Below are 23,422 nucleotides of genomic sequence, written 5' to 3'. Positions count from 1 at the left end.
ACTCTTCTTTTGGACAAAATGTAACATCAGAAAACTAGGAGATACACCCTTAACGCCTACAAACCTTTCCTAACCTTTTCTTACGACACTTATTCACAAAACAAGACCACCCAGACACACAAAACTGCCAGGTAAGCCCACATGCTTACTGGGTAGAAACAGAGTAAAGCAAATTGCAGGTCTTATCTTTTCTTAGGAGGAAAAGCGAATAAGATTTTTTATTATTATGTTGTTCTTAATATGAGTTTCTGTTGACAAAAGAAAGAAACATAGTGTATTTACAGTCGTGTCTCTTCATCAATGTGACAGAATTTTTCTTCTCAAAAACAGAGTGTGTATAAACAACCAGGTAAAGCCCATGCTTACTGGGTAGAAGCTCAGTCTTGGGTAGAACCTAGAAACCAAGTCTCGGGCATTCGGTAGAAGACTCAAGTAGAAACCGAGTCTCAAGCTACCCGAGACTCAGATACAAGCTCGGTGATCAGTCAGTCTTGTACCGAGCATGAACCAAAGTTTCCATCCGGGAATGTACCCAAGTCTCGGTTTCTAGCTTCTACTTGAGACCCCAGTAGCTTTTACCTTAGTCTTGGTTTCTAAGTGCTACACCTGGAATCGAGCTCCTGAGTGTTGAACATACAAGATCACTGATCAACAACCTCACCTGATCTACATAGGCTGCGGGTTTTTTCCCAACAAAACAGTATTCACGTGGTGGAATATACACAGTGGGCATGATCAGATATAGGAACAGGAAGGAAATCCAGATTTTGGCATGATTTTAGTCGCAATCCTCCAACTTTTTTGTTTGGTCAGAACAATCCTCCAACTTACAGGAGGAGTTTATGGCATGTTTGAGGTCGCTGAAGCTTACCTCCGACCACCGAGATCAGCTGGACTGTCGTTATCCATTAACCTTCCGACGTTGCCTCCTGGAGAGACAGAGAAGAAGAAGAGAAAGAAATGTGGAAAAAAGTGATTCACCTGAGATGAGTGCTTCAGGAAGTAGAGGCTGCAGTCGAGTTTTAGGGGAGAATAAGCCGACTTCAAAGCAGGGAAGATTTCGATCAAAAAAGCAAAAAGAAGGGAAGATGTCGAAAAAAGACAAAGAAGGGAAAATGTTTGACCTTAAAAAAAAAAAGAAGAAGAAGAAGGGAAGATGTGAGGGCCCATTTTAAGACGGCCGCAAAACGAAACTTTTCGTCCGTGTGAACGGGAGACTGACCACGATTGTCCGCTGCGCTGAGCTGAGAAGCGGAGGATGCAAAGAAGATGGCATTAAGAGCTTTTCTCGAACCGGGGGTGTTTTGGTCCACGTATCGCCTTCACCAAAAGTCTCAATTTCAACGTTCGATGAAAAATGACCAAATGTTACCCAGGTACAAAAAACAGACACTATGCATAGACAATTTTCCGATGAGTTTTTATAGAAGTTTCTCCTTCCCAGGTCATTCAATCATTTCTTCCCACAATTTCTTCTTCTTCTTCTTCTTCTTCTTCTCTGTCGTCTCTCTCCCCTGCAGCTCCAGTCAAAAAGTTCGCACGTCGCCATGGAAATCCATGCCATTCGTTCCTCAGCTTCATCCATAGAGTGAAAAGCTATGTCGTTGCTTATTCGTGCCCTGATGAGTGACGCTTAGTTTAGATGTTATGCTAAGTTAGGTGTCGGCTCTTTTCGCTCGATAGAGTGTCCGATTGGCAAATTTGAGAGTCCTTCCACAAATTGCCGAGTAAATGAAGCATGTATCAACGATTGAGATATGTCGAGACACTTATGACCTTCGAAAGCATCTCGTGGAATAAAGAATCCACGTCCAAATGTGACGTCAGCATTTCTCTCTTTTCGAAATGAGATAAAAAAAATCCACGTTCAAAAGGGATAAGGAAACCCCGGAAGCTTGAAGCCTCGGATCTTTGATCGAACGAATGGATTGACGAAGGAATGAAAACGAGAGAGAGAGGGGGGGTTTTTATTTATATGAGAATAGGGTTGAAGTTGAAGGTGGTACCACATGTCCGAAGTTGAGTGGCATGCCAGCTCAGCAGTGCGAGAGGGGAGCTTGGAGGACGGGTGATGTAGTAATTGCTTACATCCAGCTAAACTGGTCATTTCTCCAAGTCGGCTCACCTTGCCGCCTGGAGAAAAGGGTCTGGTGGCCCTTTTGCTATGCACTTCCTATAATCCCTGTGTAAGCTCTTGCAAATGTTGCGTGCTAACCTCCTCGTCAAAATATTTTACGCTGTAGTTTCCACGTCGATGGATATAGCAAATCACAGTATGACGTAATGTTATTTTTACGAACATCGGCCAAATATCATAATGATTTATATTTGTTGCTTTTCAATTGCGACACATTTGTATTTGAGGAGTTTCATGGGTTGTAACTTACGGTAAGTATGCATTAAGGTAAAAAAGGCTTGGGTTGAAGGTTTCTCTTCAAGAAAGGAAATGGGTTTACCAATTTCGATCCGGATTACTTTTTTGAATCTTAATTTTGAAAGATCCAGTGTCAACCCTATTTAAATGCAGACGGTGGCTCAATTAGAAGTTATGTTTTTTTCTAATTATCGAGCAAACTATATCCTAATTTTTATTTTATGAATTTATTTAACAGGAAGAACTTCACATATTACAAAAGTGTCTTCTTTCATCAATTGGTGAGATATGTTAAGACACACATGGCTTTTCGGAGTATCTTGTGGAAAAAGAATTCACGTCCTCAAAAAGGGTCAATGACCATTAGTAATAGATCTTGCTTTTCGATAGATTAACAGTTACTGAATATGTCCTTAATTACATTGTCTATTTCAAGAGTTTGAGTCACTAGGAACATCAAGAATAAAAATCCGGATATATTAATCAATATAAAAAAAAAGAATAGAGAACAAAAATCGGTAGTGCAACTTGGCGTTCCAACACTCTCATCTGTGAATTTCTCGTGATCAAACAAAACAAAAATTACCGTGTCTCATTTTTCAATTTCTTCCAAATATGCCTCAACATACAAAAATTCATTCATCTCACTTTCCTAATTTGATTTTGCTTTGTTCTCAAATGGGTAAATCTTTTGTTGAAGAATATGTGGCCGGTTACTTCCCTCTCTCACATATTGCATGCTTCCTTTATGCCAGGCCTAGTGGTTTTCATTTGTGACTTGATGTTCATGTCAATATAGTGCCTAGAATATTGTTGAGGTTGCATATGAGCATCAGGTTACGAACTTCGTCTAAATTGCAATTCGTGGAGCGGAAGATTAGTGAATCTCAAATTTTATGAATCAATTCTCCTATTTCTCTCTAGACAAAGAAAAAAAAATCCCATGTCTCCAACTTCATTGCACAGGGATCTTAACTAAGTAGTACCATTTTCTTCAGCACATCACATATTATGCTTTTTAGGTGTACAACATAAGGTTCATGTCCCGAAGGTAATAATAGTACAACATAAGGTTCGTGTTCCGGCCAACATTAGCACAATGCACATCAATACCAACTTCCCATAGAGCAAACCACAATATCAGGAAAATTGAAAGCCATCACAATTCTCTAATTCACGGTGGATGCTTATGGGTTCATCAACTGAAGGACGCGGAGAACGAAAATCGGCCTAGGCATGACATGAAGCGGAATGTATATCAACAGGCTGCACCTGACGCATCCGAGAACAACAACAATGCAAGCGAGCATAAAGCGGAACCTTGGATCCATATCGTGCCTTCCCATCTTGACAATTAGTAATCGCCCGACAATTATGAGCAGCGTGTAGATATATACGATGGTTTCAAGGTTAGTTATGGCTGGAATACCCATGATTCCGATGGCACCAATCAGGATCTTTAGCAGGATATTCTCCAGGAAACGAATCGCAGCAATTCCATCCGCATGCTCTGCTCCACGTCTAGGAAATAAAATCAGCAAAATACTTGTTAGTGTACACTCTTTTGGAGAAGCTCGAGTGTTGAGTTCTTTCTGCATCATGAGACGACAATCTATCCAAAAGCTTTCAGAACTACCAATTTAAGTTAAAAAGAAATTACTGCGCGGTATGACACCAAGCTTCTGGTGCAAATCATAGCTAACGAGTCTATGCATTGCAGGAGTCTAACCTGTGTATGCACTGCGGGAGTGTAACCCATCTATTGAAGCACAGCTAACTAAGCTAATGAAAAAACTCTTCTTTTGGACAAAATGTAACATCAGAAAACTAGGAGATACACCCTTAACGCCTACAAACCTTTCCTAACCTTTTCTTACGACACTTATTCACAAAACAAGACCACCCAGACACACAAAACTGCCAGGTAAGCCCACATGCTTACTGGGTAGAAACAGAGTAAAGCAAATTGCAGGTCTTATCTTTTCTTAGGAGGAAAAGCGAATAAGATTTTTTATTATTATGTTGTTCTTAATAGGAGTTTCTGTTGACAAAAGAAAGAAACAGAGTGTATTTACAGTCGTGTCTCTTCATCAATGTGACAGAATTTTTCTTCTCAAAAACAGAGCATGTAAACAACCAGGTAAAGCCCATGCTTACTGGGTAGAAGCTCTGTCTTGGGTAGAACCTAGAAACCAAGTCTTGGGCATTCGGTAGAAGACTCAAGTAGAAACCGAGTCTCAAGCTACCCGAGACTCAGATACAAGCTCGGTGATCAGTCAGTCTTGTACCGAGCATGAACCAAAGTTTCCGTCCGGGAATGTACCCAAGTCTCGGTTTCTAGCTTCTACTTGAGACCCCAGTAGCTTTTACCTTAGTCTTGGTTTCTAAGTGCTACACCTGGAATCGAGCTCTTAAGTGTTGAACATACAAGATCACTGATCAACAAGCTCACCTGATCTACATAGGCTGCAGGTTTTTTCCCAACAAAACAGCATTCACGTAGTGGAATATACACAGTGGGCATGATCAGATATAGGAACAGGAAAGGAAATCCAGATTTTGGCATGATTTTAGTCGCAATCCTCCAACTCTTTCTTTTTGGTCAGAACAATCCTCCAACTTACAGGAGGAGTTTATGGCATGTTTGAGGTCGCTGAAGCTTACCTCCGACCACCGAGATCAGCTGGATTGTTGTTATCCATTAACCTTCCGACGTTGCCTCCTGGAGAGACGGAGAAGAAGAAGAAAAAGAAATGTGGAAAGAAGTGATTCACCTGAGATGATTGCTTCAGGAAGTAGAGGCTGCAGTCCAGTTTTGGGGGAGAGTAAGCCCACTTCAAAGGAGGGAAGATGCCAAAAAAAAAGAAGAAGGGAAGATGGATAGGCCCTGTGCTCCATTTTAAGACGGCCGCAAGCACTGTTCCCGCAAACGAAAATGTGACAATGCTCACAAAACGAGAGGCGCCCAGCTGACGTGGCAGAGCGCTGGACCATGCAAAGATCTAAAGATGGAATCAAAAGCGATTCTCGAACGGAGAGTATTGGCAAAATTCCAAATCAGTACCCAAAAGACAAACCATGCACTTTCTAAGTTAGATTCCATGCGTTGTAATTGTTCACATATAAAATTCTAAATCAGTACCCAAAGGGCAAATCCTTGCTCTCGCCGGCATCGGGCGAGGGTCGCCCTCGCCCGCCCAACCCAGGCGAGGGCGGCCCTCGCCCGACGCCGGCGAGGGCGGCCTCTGCCTGAGGCCGGCAACCTCCGCCGGCCCCGGCTATGGCCAACTGAGGGAAAAGAGGAAAAAAAAAAAGAAAAGGGAAAGAAAAAAATAATAAAAGGAAAAAAGAAACAAAAAAATTTAAAAAGTAAAAGACGAAATTGCACTTATTTCGGCGATTGGAATAGTGACGTGCTCGCCGGCCGGTGAGCATTTGACCGGCTGCACAAACCCAAGCCTTTACTTGAGACTAATTGGGCACTCCGGGCCTCTATTTGAAACTGATTGGGCACTTCAAGCATTTATTTAACACTGTGTCCATTTTGGATCTTTTTTTTTTTAGAAAATGACCCCACTTTGGATACTGATTTGAAATTTTCCCGAGGGTGTTTTTGGTCCTTTGAGAAAGTAGTGGGAAGACCAGCTAGCATTTCGCCTTCACCAAAAGTCTCAATTTCAACGTTTGATGAAAAATGACCAAATATTACCCAAGTACAAAAAACTGACACTATGCATAGACAATTTTCCGATGAGTTTTTACAGAAGTAATATCAAAAAGAGTAATATGTTCACTTGCAAAAATATTACATGACATAATCCTCTCTTCGACCTAAAAATGATGATTTATATGTACACCATTAATTGATTAACGAAAATATATCTAATAAGGTAAAACTCAATATTTTATTACAAGTGTAATGACGTTTATTTCATTTTATTTCTAAATTTAGAAAGCTTGCAACCTACGATAATTATTACTAAAAATCATGTAATTGAATATCTTATGAAAGGGACCAGTGCAGCGGAAATCTTAAAACCCGTCAAGGAAGTGCGATTGAGCCTTAAAACTTTCAAAAAAAGTGCGATCAAGTCCTTCCGTAAACTCCGTCAATTTGCTTAACAAAAATGCTGACGTGACGTTTTTTATTTTTCTCTTCTCTAAATCTTACTTAAATTACATTAAAAAAAATATTTAAGGTCCATGAAGCTGGCTACAGTGCACGAGTTGCCCCGCAATCCTCCAAACAGAGCTGGGATACACTGCTTTTTATATATATATTTAAGGTCGATGAAGGTTACCTACCTCCGACCATCGTGATCAGCTGAATTATTGTTCTCCGTTATACCTTCGCACTTTGCCTCGTTAAGTCTCTTCCTTTCTTGGTTGAATAAGAGACCCATCGTGGCCGTTTGGGTGTAATGTCGTCTTCGTCGGTGTTGTTTTTTTGTCTGCTCTTCCGTTATACTCGAATGCGGGCCCTCCAAACCCGAGTTACGTCCGCCATGACTCTGAATACTGAGGCTCGGGAGCGGCCACTTGCTCACCCAATACCTGTTCTCTACTTTTCTTTTCTTTTTTAACTTTTTGTTAAAATATCCAGAATTTCTATACACGAGGTTTCTAATGACAGAAACTCTCATAGCAGACATATGTACTTGGGGGGGCGTATTCATTAGTAGCGTCGGAACCGGAACTGGAAAATCGAAACTAATCCGATCCAAACCGAACCGAATTTTCTTGCATTTTTGGTTCGGTTCAGGTTTCGGTTTGGATAATGACAAATAATCGCTATTTTGTTCCGGTTCGGCATTCGATTCTGTTGGAGTTTCGGTTCAGATAATGAAAAATAACTGCTTTTTTATTCCGGTTCGGATAGTTCTCGATTTGGTTTGGTTAACCGAATTGAACTGAAAATCACCCATCTTCTTTATATTACAATTTACATAATTTCTCTCATTTTCCACTAAATCTCTTTTTAATATTTCAAAAAAGAAAACCGAAAAACCGAATAGTACCAAACCGAACCGAGTCTTCGGTTCGGGTTATATTTGATTCAGGGTGTGGATCAATTCAAAGTTAATGAACACACAAACGGTTTGGTTCGCATTTTCGATCATTGTACATCCATCAAAAAGTAAGATTTATTGCCAATAGTCATTAATGTTTCTTTTCTTTTGGATGCGGATTATTTATCCCACAAGATATTTCTACGATCACGAGTACCTCAACATATTTCAACGGTCGATGCATGCATCATTTACGTGTATCCACAATTGAGAATTGGTCGAAATGACTATAGAAGCACCTTCGGGTGTTGTTTATATCGGAAAATTTTGATGATATTAACTTAGTAAATTAGTTTAGGTAAAAGTCATGGCCAAGGTAATCCCTCTCCGTGAGTTTTAATACCTTCAAAACTTATTACTTAGCTGAGCAAAAAGAATTCCGTTCACTGTCGAGTCCTTTTGAATTATCTCAAAGAAGTCTCCATTTCCATCACGCCACGTGCATGAAGAACTGCACCTGCAGCTTTTGCAAAACCAACGGTGTTTGTTTTTGTTGTCTGGACACCACCAAAAGTTTGTTTCTAGTATCTCGACCCATGATAATTAATATCGTGTTTTGCATTGAAAATAGACTAGTTTCGTCCATGCTTGCAGTACGCAGACTGCGTTTGGTCGACCGGATAAAAGTCATTATCCTATCCTGTATTTGGTGGTGGTCCATAATAGGATAAGGTCGGATATAATCCGGATAAAAAAATCCGGGGGGAGGGTGGGATAGACCCGGATAGGATTTCTAATGCCTATTTTTCCAGAAACCCTATGCTCCACTCGCCATCATCTTCATTCCCACACCTTGTGCGCTTTCACCAAAAAAATTTCTCGGCTTTTTTTCCTTCACTGACTCTTCCGGACCCGTGAATAGCAAAAAAAAAATAAAAATTATCCTATCTGACTTTAAATCCGTAGTATACCAAACAGTGGACAGGATATGAAGAAATCCCAGGATTTCTTATCCTATCCTATCCAGTCCTATCCTGTTTAGAAATCCGGACGAATAAACGCAGCCTTATAGGTTATACTCCTGCAATGATGCACAGACTCATTAGTTATGATTTACACTAAAAGCACGGTATTATACCGTCCATTGAATTTCTTCTTGAATATAAACTTGGACTTGTTGATGTGTTCATGTTAGTATAACTTGGACTCTTAGATATACTACTGTATCACTCTTCTTCTAATTGAATTACGTCATTTGACGTCTTTGGAGTAGTTTATGTACGCTATGGCCACTGATTGGGAGTCCCCAAGAACTAGAAGTGGCAGTTTTCAGATTAAACATTAATTTACCAAAGATTTGACGCGTTCCATTGGAAGTTGATGAATGGACAAAATGATCAAAGATTTAAACCCAAAAGCACCAATCTATTTACTTCAATTTTGCCACTAAATATTTAAGCAATTCTCTTTTGGCAGAACTGACTTCTAGTGCCGGTTAGATTCACAGTATTGTTCTCTCGAAAAATGCATAAAGGGAGATTATATGTATATAAAAAAGTGAAATTTGGCGAATATGAATTGTTTTGCTTCGGAGTTTTGCGAAGCCGTGTCCATTGACTCATGTGACCAAGAGATCAAAAAGCTTCATCCGAGCGTTTGGACTCATATGAAACAAAAGCTTAGTCCGAAATCACTCCAAGAGTTTGGACTCATATGAAACAAAAGCTTAGTCCGAAATTACTCCAAAACCGATGGGAGCAGAAAGAAAATACGATATGAATTGTTTTGCTTTGGAGTTTTGCGAAGCCGTGTCCATTGACTCATGTGACCAAGAGATCAAAAAGCTTCGTCCGAGCGTTTGGACTCATATGAAACAAAAGCTTAGTCCGAAATCACTCCAAGAGTTTGGACTCATATGAAACAAAAGCTTAGTCCGAAATCACTCCAAGACCGATGGGAGCAGAAAGTAAATACGATATGAATTGTTTTGCTTTGGAGTTTTGCGAAGCCTTGTCCATTGACTCATGTGACCAAGAGATCAAAAAGCTTCGTCCGAGCGTTTGGACCCATATGAAACAAAAGCTTAGTCCAAAGTCACTCCAAGAGTTTGGACTCCCATGATCCCCAAAGCTTCGTCCTAAATCACCTCAAGAGTTTGGCCTCATATGACCACCAAAGCTTCACCCCACTCATATGACCCCCAAAGCTTCGTCCAAAATCACCCCAAGAGTTTGGACTCATATGATCCCCAAAACTTGGTCCTAAATCACCCCCAAGGAGTTTGGACTCATACGACTTTCAAAGCTTCACCCCCCTCATATGACACAAAAGCTTTGTCCTAAATCACCCCAAGAGTTTGGACCCATATGATGGTCCGCGTGTCAGCAGGAGGGGAGGCCGCAAGATTTGAATTCCTGGTCTCTCTCTCTCTCTATATATATATATATATATATATATATATATATATATATATATATATATATATAATTATCTTCTAATTTTTCTAATCGCATTTTTAGTACTCGGCACTGAATCTGTAGTTCGTTGTACTATGACATCATTGCCTTTTGTCTTTCATGCAGTGATACTCCATCGAGTCCTTGATATATATATTAAAATAGTTGCAAAGATTCATCAAATTCCTCATTCGGCCGGAATCCCGACACCTCATGTTAAATAATATTTATTTTATTTTTGTAGTTTTTCTATCTAAGGTTCTTCTCATTTATCAATAATAACGAAAACATGAACTTTTCATTTATCTTTGTTGATTAATCTTTTGAAGAGGAGGAATAATCAACAAATATAAAGAAAGATCTGTACGTTTGTTTTTTTTATTTTAGAGTTATTTAGTTTTTATTGAATTCTAGGGTTGCTATTACTTTTTTGTTTTGGTCATAAAGGGTTCCTATTAATTCAAAATGAACATTCTTTCATAAAAAGTGAAAAAAATTATAAAGTTACTCAAAATATTAGAATTTTAAGCAAAATTAATTGAAACGATTGGATATTTAAATATGTGCGTGGACCTACATTATTAAGAGCATTTTTCTATTACCTCGTACAAATCAATATTAAATTAAGTGGCATAGAATGCATTTTCATAATGACGAATGTTATCAATTACAGATAATTTTTGTAATTGTACTTAATGATAACGAACATAGCTGTCGAACCACACTTAAAACTAACTATTTATGATTCTTTAAAATGTCAAACTACGTGACTAAGTTGTCTTTCCGCAATAACATGCGGGTTTCCATTGGGTTTTGCACTATTATAACATGCTGATGCCACGTATTAATTTTTAGCCCTTAATCCAAATTTATTGTTTGTGTTTAGACAACAAAAAAAATCGACATTCATCCTAAAATCAAGATTAAAGATTAGCCCAACGACCAAATACGTGACAAAAAAGTACAAGGACCAAAATTGAACGGGAGTACTAGTGCCATGACCCATTTTGTAATTTTCCATCAAGTTTGGAGTTGTAATTTACATGTTAGTGCCACGTGTTCATCTCTGGTGTTTCTTTTTTGGTCGGACATCTCGGTGTTTAATTAGCACTCTCTGTCAACATTTGAATGGAAAAATACAGATTTATCCTAACATTGTGACGTGGAATGAGTTTAGGGACTAAATTTTTCGTTAAAAAAATAATGGCCAAAATTAAATAGTGACAATATAATATAATATAAGGACCATTTTTGTAATTACTCCTAAGATTATCTTTTTGGAAAAAAAAAAGAATTGATAGGGGTTTTTGTGGGTTGTCGGATATGGGCATCAAATTTAATATAACGTGCATTACGATAATCCAATCACCTTTTATGATACTAAGAACTAGTTGTGTGCGCCCCACTCTACATGGACATATATTGATGAACGTATTTTGACATGCGTTAATTCTCTTTTCAATATGTGTTTATTGATAAATACATTTCCACATGTGTTTATTCTCCTTTCTGTTATTAGCATCACTAATTTTTACATCATGTTATATTTGTGGGGCTACCAAACCAGACATATAAAATGCGGCAAAGCTCAAGCACTGGGCTTACGTAATATGGATGCCTGGTATTTTTTTTAGGATACACAGTTCAAGTGGCTGTACATTGATTTTCTTCTGCCAACTGCCCAAGAAAAGGAACTTACTACGTATCATAAAAGAGGACGAAAATGAAAAGGGTACCAATTATGGTAATTTTTTTTTATAGAGAGTGAAAATAGTAAGGATTATATTATTGTAAAATCTAAAAATGAGGCTATTATGTATCAATTCTATTACGAACGATAAAATCTCGTATATTTTGATAACCGAGCCAAAAGAGCAACTGTTTCCTCTTCTTCTTCTTCTTCCAATCCCGCCGATTATCTGGACCGTCAGCGCAGAGAGGGAAGCGAAGAACTCAAAAGATAGGAGTTCAGCCACAGCGGCAACGCCTCGAAGACCTTGGCTCCCGCCATCGCTCGTCTCTCCCGCGTCTCGGCAACGACCTCGCTATCCGAGCTTCTCCTTCCCAGGTGAAAAGCTAAGCAGTTGCTTCTTCGTGTGCCCTTGTGGTGAGTGATGCTTAGTTTAGATGCTATGCTATGCTGTTGTGAGGTCTTTGGCTCGTTTCGCTCGATACAGTGTCCGATTGACACATTTGAGAGTCCTTCCACCGATTGCCGAGTGCGTGGAGCTTTCTGCGGTGGATTTGAGTCAAAAGATTGCTGACCTAGGTTGCGATTGGGCCTGTCGACGATGATTAGAACTTGACGTGCATATATCTGAAAAGAATCTAATACTGTCGATAGGGTGATTCAAAGTCACCATGGCGATTCCCAGCTATAGCCAAGGGAACTACCACTACCAGTGCTACTCGCAGAAATGGGGAAACCTTAGGAAAAAACACACTGTAGATAACCGCCTTCTATGGGTGCTGCTGTTCTGTCTTAATAATGCTTTCCTGGTTTGTCTAGTTACTTGGATGGTGCTGTATGGAGTTTTGCAACACTCAGTAAGTCTTGAAGCTGACATGTTTGAGAGAAAATGTATGCAAAATGCTGGGATAAGAATTTATAAGTCACATGACGTGTGTCCATGGAGATGAGCTTCTATGATCTCTCATTATGTAAAAGCAGTGCGAACTCTGTCAAACAGATTTCGCAGTGCCCCAAGAAGACCCATAAAGCCAACATCTGCAGAATAAAGAGACGGGGAATTTTCATTGCGCCAATTGTGATTTTTTTTCATGCATATGTGATGAATTTTAAGCGAAGTTCTTGTCATATGTATGTGCAGGCATTAAGAAAACATACTGGATTACTTGCAATGTTGACTGCGACGTACATCAATTATCTCTGGATAGGAGAAGATACCCGAGCAATTTTGTGGTGAGGCCACGTGATCTGAACAGATTGCTTGCAAATTTTCAGTAATCCCTTCAGGGAACCACTATCATTGCAACTGAGCGCAACTCCGAACCTTCTGATGCTGCTAGTGAATTTGGTGGGAAAGCTGTTGAGTCCCGAAGCTACATTGATTCTACCAAAGGTAGACATGAACTTTACTCTTTTCAACCGAACATGGAGAAGAATATCATGGTTCAGATTCTGGTTGCAGAGAACGACTCTTTGCTGCACATTCAGCTGTGGATAGACCCTGCGGCAGAGTTTGTGCAGTATGCTCATAGCAGCAACCCGGTAGACGTGACTTTTGCTGTCAAAGAGTTGAAGGTATTCAATCTGATTCTTTTTTTATTATATCAGATATCAAGCTATTTGGGTCATAAATGCAGCCAAAAGTTCTTGAACATACGACTTCATTATCAAACTTATCTCCATTTCGTTAAAACGAGTCCACCTAATTGCCAAAATGCTATTGGAGTCACATTCAGGACCATCATTTATGTTGAAATTTTTCCTTGTGTTTTCCAGTGAACATGATGATTTTGAACCGTTGTCCATCTCATGGAAATCCAGGCATTTCTTGCATTCTGTGAGGGATGTGAAGTGGACATTCATTTGTACTTTGAGAAGGCCGGCAAGTAAGTAAATTCTGAGTGCTCTTTTGTATCTTACCTTCTACCCATTTTTGTTCCATGCTTCACTTTCAATTTTGTTTATGCAAGTAGCTCAGATGCAACGAGCAGTTTTCATGCAATCAGTCCATAAGTGGTTTTATGGATGAATGATTGCTAGTTATCTGCTCAGAGATCTAAATCATGCTAATACATAGCTTCACGATGAAAATTGTAAATGCCCATGCCAATTTTACTTTTGGGCTAAATGTCAGAAAACAAGAGACTATCATTGAAAGATTGGTTGACAAAACATAGTGCACCGTCAAATCAAGTTTGGATAATAATAGTTTAAGGAGGTTTAAGTTCGGCTGGTAAATATTTTATTTATCAAGTTTAATGCAAGATGCTAGTAAAGTATGCCAGCTAAAAACATCAATGCAAACTTGATGGTTAATGTATGTCTTTTGACTTTTCTTTTTGGTACTAAGTGCAACATCTCTGCCATCACAAAGGGGCATAAGTGCAACTGAATGCAAAATAGAAAAAAGGAAAGAACTTGATACAACTGCATGTTTTTATGAAACAGGCCTACTTTGATGGCCCCTAAATTCGGCATTGATGAGGGGGCCTCTTCCAATTTTGATGCTTAACTTGTACTGGCCACCATGCTCACATCACAATTACATGAAGTCAATACTAGACCTTCAGCAAATGGAATGCCTGGCCAGGGTGATACTGGGGAAGCTTCTGGTGAACAGCCAGAGAGGAATAGAACAAGTGCTCTGAGATTCCATCTAATCATACCGGAATATGGTCTAAACTCTCGGGTGAGTGATCCTTGTAGCACTATCATCTCAATGATGGCAAAGAAATTGAATTTTGCTTCGCTCTAAAATGAAATGCTGTGTATGTCAGGAAGTCAATAGGAAGGTATTTTTTGGTAATCAATTTGAGTGGTTTACTAACTTTGGGCAGGAAGTGCTGCGAAAAATGACGGTGGTTCTGATGGAAGGCAAGTTCCAGAAGAAAGGATCTTAAAAGCTGGTGGTCAGTCGGGAATTGAAAGGATTAGCACCATTCAATTATCAGAAGCTACATCAGCTGAAGGAAACATCCAAACTGGTCCGGAATCTTCATCTCTCAATCTCTCTCTCAGTTTGTGTGTGTATGATGCACATCATCTTTATCTCTCTAGGTCACATTATTTTGTTGTCTCCTACAAATATTTCTTAATAAAGTTGCTACACTTTCTCAATCGCCTGTTTCCCTACTGTAAATGCTGCTTCGAAAGAAAGAATTCAGCTTAGGCCAATTGCTTGCATGACTTTATCTTGGAGTCTTGCAAAATTTTACTCTTTATTCTTGCATCAAGAAGCAAAAGTTTCTGGCAGAAATTTATATATGTCCTACCAAACCTGTCAGCATTTCTTTTTTTCCACTCGAGTGCGACTGTCCACATGACACCACTGACAAGGTGGAGCAAACCTATTTTCTGCTTTTTACTCAACCGTGAGCCCTGATGATGTGTAGCACATACCTGTGCAAGTACCTATTTCTGGAAGACTGAACTCACATGCCTTTTTTGGGCTTCTCAATATCGATTCGATTAGTCTGCTCGTATCATGTCATTTGTTAGTGGTTCTAAATGTTTTTAGAAGCTAAGGTACTGAACAAGATTGTCACTGACATAGCACTAATTAGCGCCATCATATGTATGTTCACGCAGTTGTGTTAGTAGTTGAATTGGATAATCCCTCTAAAGTGATTTTCTTCATTCTTTTCTTGTCTAGATGGACATGGTTTTTCACAACGTCATCCAAGTAATTGGGTTGATGCCAATGAGAATGAGGATGATGATAACGAGGATGGTGATGAACTCTGTGTTCGATCAACACCACCATAGTTTGAAGATCAATAGCATTATGTTTCCTGTTTAACCATGATAAACTTGCTCTCTGAGTTTTACTGGTAAGGGCTTGTGCTTTCCAATGCTTGAGATATCCTGTCCTGTGTTCCTTCAGATACTTGGAGTAGTGTCTTGCTTGCTTTAAGTGTCCTTTGTTATTTTTTTTTTCTCGTTTTTCATCTACTTGACTATACGTTAGTGCTCGTGCCTATTTAGCTAGTCCAGCATGCAACAAAGCTGCCATTTTAATGCACTTCTTTTTCCCCCTCTCTTTTGTTTTTCAGTATTAAGTTGATGTGCTTTGCTGGGTGAGGTATTGGTATAGGTATGTTTCTGCACTTTTATTCTATCGCAAGTTCACAACTCGTTCCTGGCTTCCTGCCAAGAAAAACAGAGCAGCGTTTATAGATCCTACAAGAGTCACATGCTTTATGGACAGGACCTGCAGTTTGGAACTATTGGAGGATGGAGATGGTGTTGAAATTGCTTGTAGTCTTTCCATTTGTACTAACCCAAATAGATCCCTTGCCCTAGAAAGCTTTTCTGTTTTGTCTTTTGGAAACCATTTTAAGTTAACCTGTGTATATTAAAAGGGAAGGGGTCAAAATCTTAAAATCACATTCTAGAATGCTTACGTCATTTTCAAACTCCAATCAATTCAGTTTAACTTTTCCTTGTCAGTTGCTTCCATTATCTATACTCAAGGGTGGCAAATTTCTGGTGTTCTGATTTGCGGTAATATATTCTGCCGAGGTAATCTGTGAGAGTGTCAAGGTATCATAAAACTTACTTAAGGCTCGGATAAGGAGTTTGTTCTGCAGAATAAGTCGCTCCATGTAAATTTCAGTAGAAAGTCCTTGTGTCTGAGTTTTTCCTCATATTTTGGGTCTTGGCATCATGTCGTTTTATATTGCATTTGTCACCTCCACCTACGGTCATTCATCTACGGGCTTCAACCTTCAGGGCAAATGTCTTGATGTTTGTTCAGTTTTTTTCTGTTTCACATGAAATCCGTCGTCCATCCTTTCACGTTGCACATGACCATTAGAGGCTGGGACCGATTAGCACTTATTTAGGGTGTCACATTCATAATCAAAGACATTTGATTTCTCTAGTGGCAAAGACATTTTTGTCCGCTTGCCTGCAGGAGTGGACGAAGCGGAAGCGAGAATGTCGGCTTGAGTAATGGAGAATCTAGTGCCTCGAAAGCCCAAGGGTTCCTCAGCAGGGTTCCTCCACAGAGGGTGAGTCAGGGCCCAAGATTGGGCCGAAAGGCGTAGTCAATGGACAACAAGTGAATATTTCTATACTACCCCTTGTTGGTCCCAAAGGATCAAGGCGGCTAGGTAGCCAAAAGATAGTTATCGGTTCAAGAACGCTAGGTGCCCCTGCTTTTTCAGGGTAAAAAGGGGTAGAAAAAATGCCTTGAGCTAATGTTCGAGTACTAGGCGCTACGACGTTAAAGTAACCCATGCCTTACTCCCAGGAAAAGTTCGAACTTTCAAGAAAAGTGTACCTTACCCAAAATCGACACAGGTAGGTAGGTAGAGAATACTTAGGAGCACAAGACAACTCTCTCTAAGGAACTTGGTGTGTACCCTTTCTATGGTAGGGAAATAAGCCACTTCTTTTGTGTGGATTTAAGGACCTCAATCTCAATCGGCTCAGTTCAAGTGCTAATACCATGTGATGAAGTAACATGCACAAATGGCCGTCGTTGTTCGGCCATGCACTAGGCATGAGTACCTTGTTACGTTAGCAAGTAATGTATGAATGAAATTATCGAGTAATTTTGGTAAACTGGTCTTAAAAAAACATCGATAGCGATAAATCAAGCTTGTACTTGTCCAGCCTGCGCTATGTGTGTAGTTCGGTGTCCAATTAGCTAGTTTAGTTTAAATTTTGTTGTATAGAGATTGCTGAGTTTGTAATATGAGGAGCGAGCTACAAACTATGTCAAACTCGCATTGGGTGCATCCAAAATGAAATAATAGTGAATGGGGATCACGTGATTCTTTTCGATATACTCATTATGTCCCCTGTTTTTATCTAACTCAAAAAAATAAATTGCCCAGCTTCTCCAATTTCGTCATTTCTCAATTTTAAATTGCACCACGATATTAAGTAAAATTACCATCATCATCCTATATCCTGCTTTGGAAGTAGGTGAATAGCCAAGCCAGCATTGACAGAGAGCAACCAATTCTTAATTTTTGATTCATGTAGATGAGGCATGTATCGACAATTGAGATATTCATGACTTGTGAGATTATCTTTGGGAAAAAGAACCACGTCCAAGAAAAAGGGGTCAAAACCATCGACCATAGATCTTACTTTCAATAGATTTAAAGCCACTTGATATGTCCTTAATTACATTGTTTGCTTCAAGTGTTTGACTAACTAGGAACATCAAGAATAAAAACCTAAATATATTAACAAATATAGAAAAGGAATAGAGAACAAATCTTCAGGGTACAAATTGGTGTCCAATTGTTTCGTAGAAAGTTCGACATTTCTGAAAAAATTTTTCCAAGAAGTAATTTTTTGGAAATTGACTATTTTACAATGTTTGGCTAAAATCTAAAATTGAATTGGAAATCATTTTCCATCACTTGAAAACGAAAGCCTACTTTTAATTACCTAAATAGACATACAATATACGAGCCCTAATGACTCGGGCACGGGTCCATGGAAGCCGAGCCCAAGACCCCGATGCCCATGCCCAGCTTCCCAGCACCCCAGGCTGGGTCTATTGAGGCAGGGCTCAAGTCCATGGAGGCTGGGCTTAGGCCTCCAGCACCCGTTCCTAGGTCCTCAGCACCCGGCCCTGGTTCATGGAGGCTAAGGATGAGTCCACAGAAATCGAGCCCAAGACCTTGATGCCTATGCTTGTGTCCTCAGTGCTCAAGCCTGTGTCCATCGAGGATGGGGCCAAGACACCTACGTCTGTGCCTGCTACCCGGCCTAACCTCTATGGACTCGGGTTGGGTACCAAGGATCTGAGCTTGGGCACAGGGGTATTGGGCTAGGGCCACGAGGAGCTAGGAATGAGCACCAAGATCACTGGCCCAGCCTCCGTGGATTTAGGCTCGGCCTCTATGGATCCTAGCCCAACCTTTGGGGATGCCTTGGACTTGGGCCCGAGTGTCAAGGATCGAGCATGGCACCGGGGTCTCAAGCCCGATCTCAATGGATCCGAGTCTATCCTCAATGGACCCAACCCTGGCTTGCTACCAATGACTTGGGAACGCGCGTTGAAGTTCCCGTGCGCAAATCTCTAGCCCAAGTATTGATGTCTAGTCATATTTTGGAGAATGATTTTTGAGTTTTAAAAGGGGAAATGATTTTCTAGAATTTAAATATAGATTTTCCATTAACTTGGAAAAATATACCGTTGACTCATTTTACTAAGCAATCCAAATGCTGAAAAATGAGGAAAATGTTATCTCTGAAAAAGTTTTCCACGAAACAAATAGAGCCTCGTATCATGAAACTTTTCCAACAGGCATAGAAGGAGAGGATGGAGATCCTTTACCACGAACGGTGTTTCCATTGGCGTCTCAATCAATTCTTAACAATGATACATATAAACGAGGCATGTAATGTTGGGACACTAACGAAATGTGGGAGCATCTTGTGGGATAAAGAATTCATGTTTAAATGTGATGTCAGCATTTCTCTCTTTTCGAAATGGGATAAAGAATCGACGTTCAGAAGGGATAAAGAATCCCCAGAAGCTTGAAACCTCGAATCTTGATCGAACGAATGAATGAACGAGGGAGTGCGGGAATGAAGGAGAGAGAGGGGTTTTATTTATATATAATTGGGCGTGCTAGATACGTTTGAGTATTGACCCGCAGGACAGGATAATATGACGCTTACATCAGCTAAAGTGGCCATCTAGCCAAAGTCGGCTCAACTTGCCGCTTGGAGATCATGTTGAGTGGTTGCGACTTGCGATGTGGTCTGGTGCGCTTTATCTTTGCTCTTCCTATCTAATCTAATCTTTTGTAGATGTTGCGTGATACCTGCTTGTAAAAAAAATTTACTCTGTAGATTCACCGCGATGAATAAAGTAAATTACAGTACAACGTAATGTTATTTTCATGAACATCGACTAAATATCAGAATTATTCATATTTATTGTTTTGTCGATTGCTACCCATTTGTATTTGAGGAGTTTTATGGGCTGTAATTTACTGCAAGTTTGTGTTAAAGTAATAAAGGCTTGGGTTGAAAGTTTCTCTTCAAGAAAGGAAATGGGTTTACTAATTTCAATATGGATTACTTTTTCAAATCTTAATTTTGAAAGTTCCAGTGTCGTCCTTATTTAAATGCAAACTGTGGCTCAATGAGAAGCTATGTCTCCTTCTAATTATCGAGCAAACTATATCCTAATTTGTTTATGAATTTATTTAATGTGTTTGCTAATAATACTTACCAAAGAAAACGCTTCACATATCATAAAAGTATTTTCTTTCATCAACGGGCAAGATATGTAAAGACACTCATGATTTGTCGGAGTATCTTATATAAAAAGAATTCACGTTCACAAGAAAAGTCAATGACCATCAGCAATATATTTTACTTTTCAATAAATTTACAGCAACTGAAGTATGTCATTAATTACATTGTCTGTTCCAAGAGTTCAAGTCAATAGGAAAATCAAGAATAAAACCCCGGATATATTAACCAAAATAAAAAAAGAATAGAGAACAAATCTTGGGGGTATAGCTTGGTGTTCCGACACTCCCATAGTCCCATCTATGAGTTTCTCGTGAACAAAAAAGACAATGCGCAAGCAAACGGAATTTTTTGTGGTTTGCTTCGGGCTTTTGAGGGTCCCCATTTGAGTCTTCATCTCAATGGATCAGGCCCATCTCCCAGGAAATCTCTGTCTCCCAACCCTTTTAACACATGAACACCAAAAACAAAAAATTCTTAGTCATCGACTTCTATCTATATTTTTCTGTACTTATCTTGAACCAAAATTACAGTGTCTCACTTTTCAATACCTTCCAAATTTGCCTCAACATACAAAAGGTCGTGCATCTCACTTTACTAATGTGATTCCGCTTTGTTCTCAAATGGGTAAATCTTTCGTTTTAGAATTTGTGGCCGGTTACTTCCAATCTCACATATTGCATGCTTCCTTTATGGCAGGCTTAATGGTTTTCATTTGAGACTTGGAGTTTGTGTCAAGATAGTGTCTCGAATATTGTCGATTTTGGATATGAGGATCAGGTTACAAATTATGTCTAAATTGCAATTCATGAATCGGAAGATTAGTGAATGACGATAATGTGATTCTTTTCAAATTTTATGAATCAATTCCCCTATTTCTCTCTAGCCAAAGAAAAAAATCCCCTGCGTCTCCAACTTCATGGTATTGCACTGGGATGTTAAACTAAGTAGCACCATTATCTTCTATCACACAACATATTATGCTTTCTAATATATAAGATGTTCAAGGTAACAATAGTACAACACAAGGTTCATGCCCCGGCCAACATGAGCACGATGACATCAATATCAACTTTCCAAAGAGCAAACCATAATATTAGGAAAACCGAAAACAGTCACAACACTCTACTTGGCGATGAATGCTTATGGGTTCATCAACTCAAGTGCGAGAGGGGAGCTTGGAGGACCGGTGATGCAGTAATTGCTTACATCCAGCTAAACTGGCCATTTTTCCAAGTCGGCTCGCCTTGCCGCCTGGAGATTTTCGAGTGGCTGTGATGTGGTCTGGTGCCCCTTTTCTCTGCTCTTCCTATAATCCCTGTGTAAGCTCTTGCAGATGTTGCGTGCTAACCTCCTCGTCAAAATGTTTTACGCTGTAGATTCCACATCGATGGATATAGTAAATCACAATACGACGTAATGTTATTTTACGAACATCGGCCAAATATCATAATGATTTATATTTGTTGCTTTTCGATTGCGACACATTTGTATTTGAGGAGTTTCATGGGTTGTAATTTACGGCAAGTATGCATTAAGGTAAAAAAGGCTTAGGTTGAAGGTTTCACTTCAAGAAAGGAAATAGGTTCAACAATTTCGATCCGGATTACTTTATTGAATCTTAATTTTGAAAGGTCCAGTGTCGACCCTATTTAAATGCAGAAAGTGGCTCAATTAGAAGTTATGTTTTCTTCTAATTATCGAGCAAACTATATCCTAATTTTTATTTAACAGGAAGAGCTTCACATATTACAGAAGTGTCTTCTTTCATCCACTAGTAAGATATGTTAAGACACTCATGGCTTTTCTGAGTATCTTGTGGAAAAAGAATTCACGTCCACAAGAAGGGTCAATGACCATTAGTAATAGATCTTGCTTTTCGATAGATTAACGGTCACTGAATATGTCCTTAATTACATTGTCTATTTCAAGAGTTTGAGTCACTAGGAACATCAAGAATAAAAATCCAGATATATTAATCAATATAAAAAAAAAAGAATAGAGAACAAATATCGGTGGTACAACTTGGTGTTCCAACACTCTCATCGGTGAGTTTCTCGTGATCAAACAAAACAAGGTGCAAGCAAACGGAATTTCTTGTGATTTTCTTTGGGCTTTTGAGGGTCCGCATTTGACTCTTCATCTCAATGGATCAGGCCCAATACTTAATTGAAGCAAAATTACCGTGCCACATTTTTCAATTTCTTCTAAATATGCCTCAACATACAAAAGTTCATGCATCTCGCTTTCCTAATTTGATTTTGCTTTGTTCTCAAATGGGTAAATCGTTCGTTGAAGAATATGTGGCCGGTTACTTGCCTCTTTCACATATTGCATGCTTCCTTTATGCCAGGCCTAGTGGTTTTCATTTGTGACTCGATGTTCATGTCAATATAGTGCCTAGAATATTGTTGAGGTTGCACATGAGCATCAGGTTACGAACTTCGTCTAAATTGCAATTCGTGAAGCGGAAGATTAGTGAATGAGGATAATGCAATTCTTTCTCAAATTTTATGAATCAATTCTCCTATTTCTCACTAGACAAAGAAAAAAAAATCCCGTGTCTCCAACTTCATTGCACAGGAATCTTAACTAAAGAGTACCATTTTCTTCATCACATCACATATTATGCTTTTTAGGTGTACAACATAAGGTTCATGTCCCGAAGGTAATAATAGTACAACACAAGGTTCGTGTTCCGGCCAACATTAGCACAATGCACATCAATACCAACTTCCCATAGAGCAAACCACAATATTAGGAAAATTGAAAGCCGTCACAATTCTCTAATTCACGGTGGATGCTTATGGGTTCATCAACTGAAGGAAGCGGAGAACGAAAATCGGCTGAGGCATGACATGAAGCGGAATGTATATCAGTAGACTGCACCTGACGCATCCAAGAACAACAACGATGCAAGCGAGCATAAAGTGGAACCTTGGATCCATATCGTGCCTTCTCATCTTGACAATTAGTAACCACCCGACAATTATGAGCACTGTGTAGATATACACGATGGTTTCAAGGTTAGTTATGGCTGGAATGCCCATGATTCCGATGGCACCAACCAGGATCTTTAGCAGGATCTTCTCTAGGAAATGAATCGCAGCAATTCCATCCGCATGCTCTGCTCCACGTCTAGGAAATAAAACCAGCAAAATACTTGTTAGTGTACACTCTTTTGGAGAAGCTCGAGTGTTGAGCTCTTTCTGCATCATGAGACGACAATCTATCCAGAAGCTTTCAGAACTACCAATTTAAGTTAAAAAGAAATTACTGCGCGGTATGACACCAAGCTTCTGGTGCAAATCATAGCTAACAAGTCTATGCATTGCAGGAGTCTAACCTGTGTATGCACTGCAGGAGTGTAACCCATCTATTGAAGCATGGCCAATTAAGCTAATGAAAAAACTCTTCTTTTGGACAAAATGTAACATCAGAAAACTAGGAGATACGCCCTTAACGCCTACAAACCTTTACTAACCTTTTCTTACGACACTTATTCACAAAACAAGACCACCCAGACACACAAAACTACCAGGTAAGCCCACATGCTTACTGGGCAGAAACAGAGTAAAGCTAATTGCAGGTTTTATCTTTTCTTGGGAGGAAAAGCTAATAAGATTTTTTATTATTTTGTTGTTCTTAATATGAGTTTCTG

The 23,422-nt window shown here is 39.4% G+C and overlaps 1 protein-coding gene across 1 annotated transcript in view; it reads left to right on the top strand.

Moving 5' to 3' along the window:
- The window catches only part of LOC115694558 (uncharacterized), a 118,803-nt gene extending 103,260 nt beyond the window's left edge, over positions 1–15,543 (top strand). Inside the window, exons 8-9 of the mRNA XM_056312074.1 lie at positions 14,367–14,513; positions 15,182–15,543. Coding sequence (XP_056168049.1) covers positions 14,367–14,513; positions 15,182–15,294 — 260 coding nt within the window. The 3' untranslated portion in view covers positions 15,295–15,543. The remainder of the gene's footprint in view (positions 1–14,366; positions 14,514–15,181) is intronic.
- Positions 15,544–23,422: the final 7,879 nt, after the last annotated feature.

The sequence above is a fragment of the Syzygium oleosum genome, unplaced genomic scaffold, assembly GCF_021117445.2.
Source record: "Syzygium oleosum isolate NSW1041296 unplaced genomic scaffold, Sole_v2.1 Sole_v2.06, whole genome shotgun sequence".
NCBI classification, from domain to species: domain Eukaryota; kingdom Viridiplantae; phylum Streptophyta; class Magnoliopsida; order Myrtales; family Myrtaceae; genus Syzygium; species Syzygium oleosum.
This window is presented reverse-complemented; position numbering and strand designations above follow the sequence as displayed.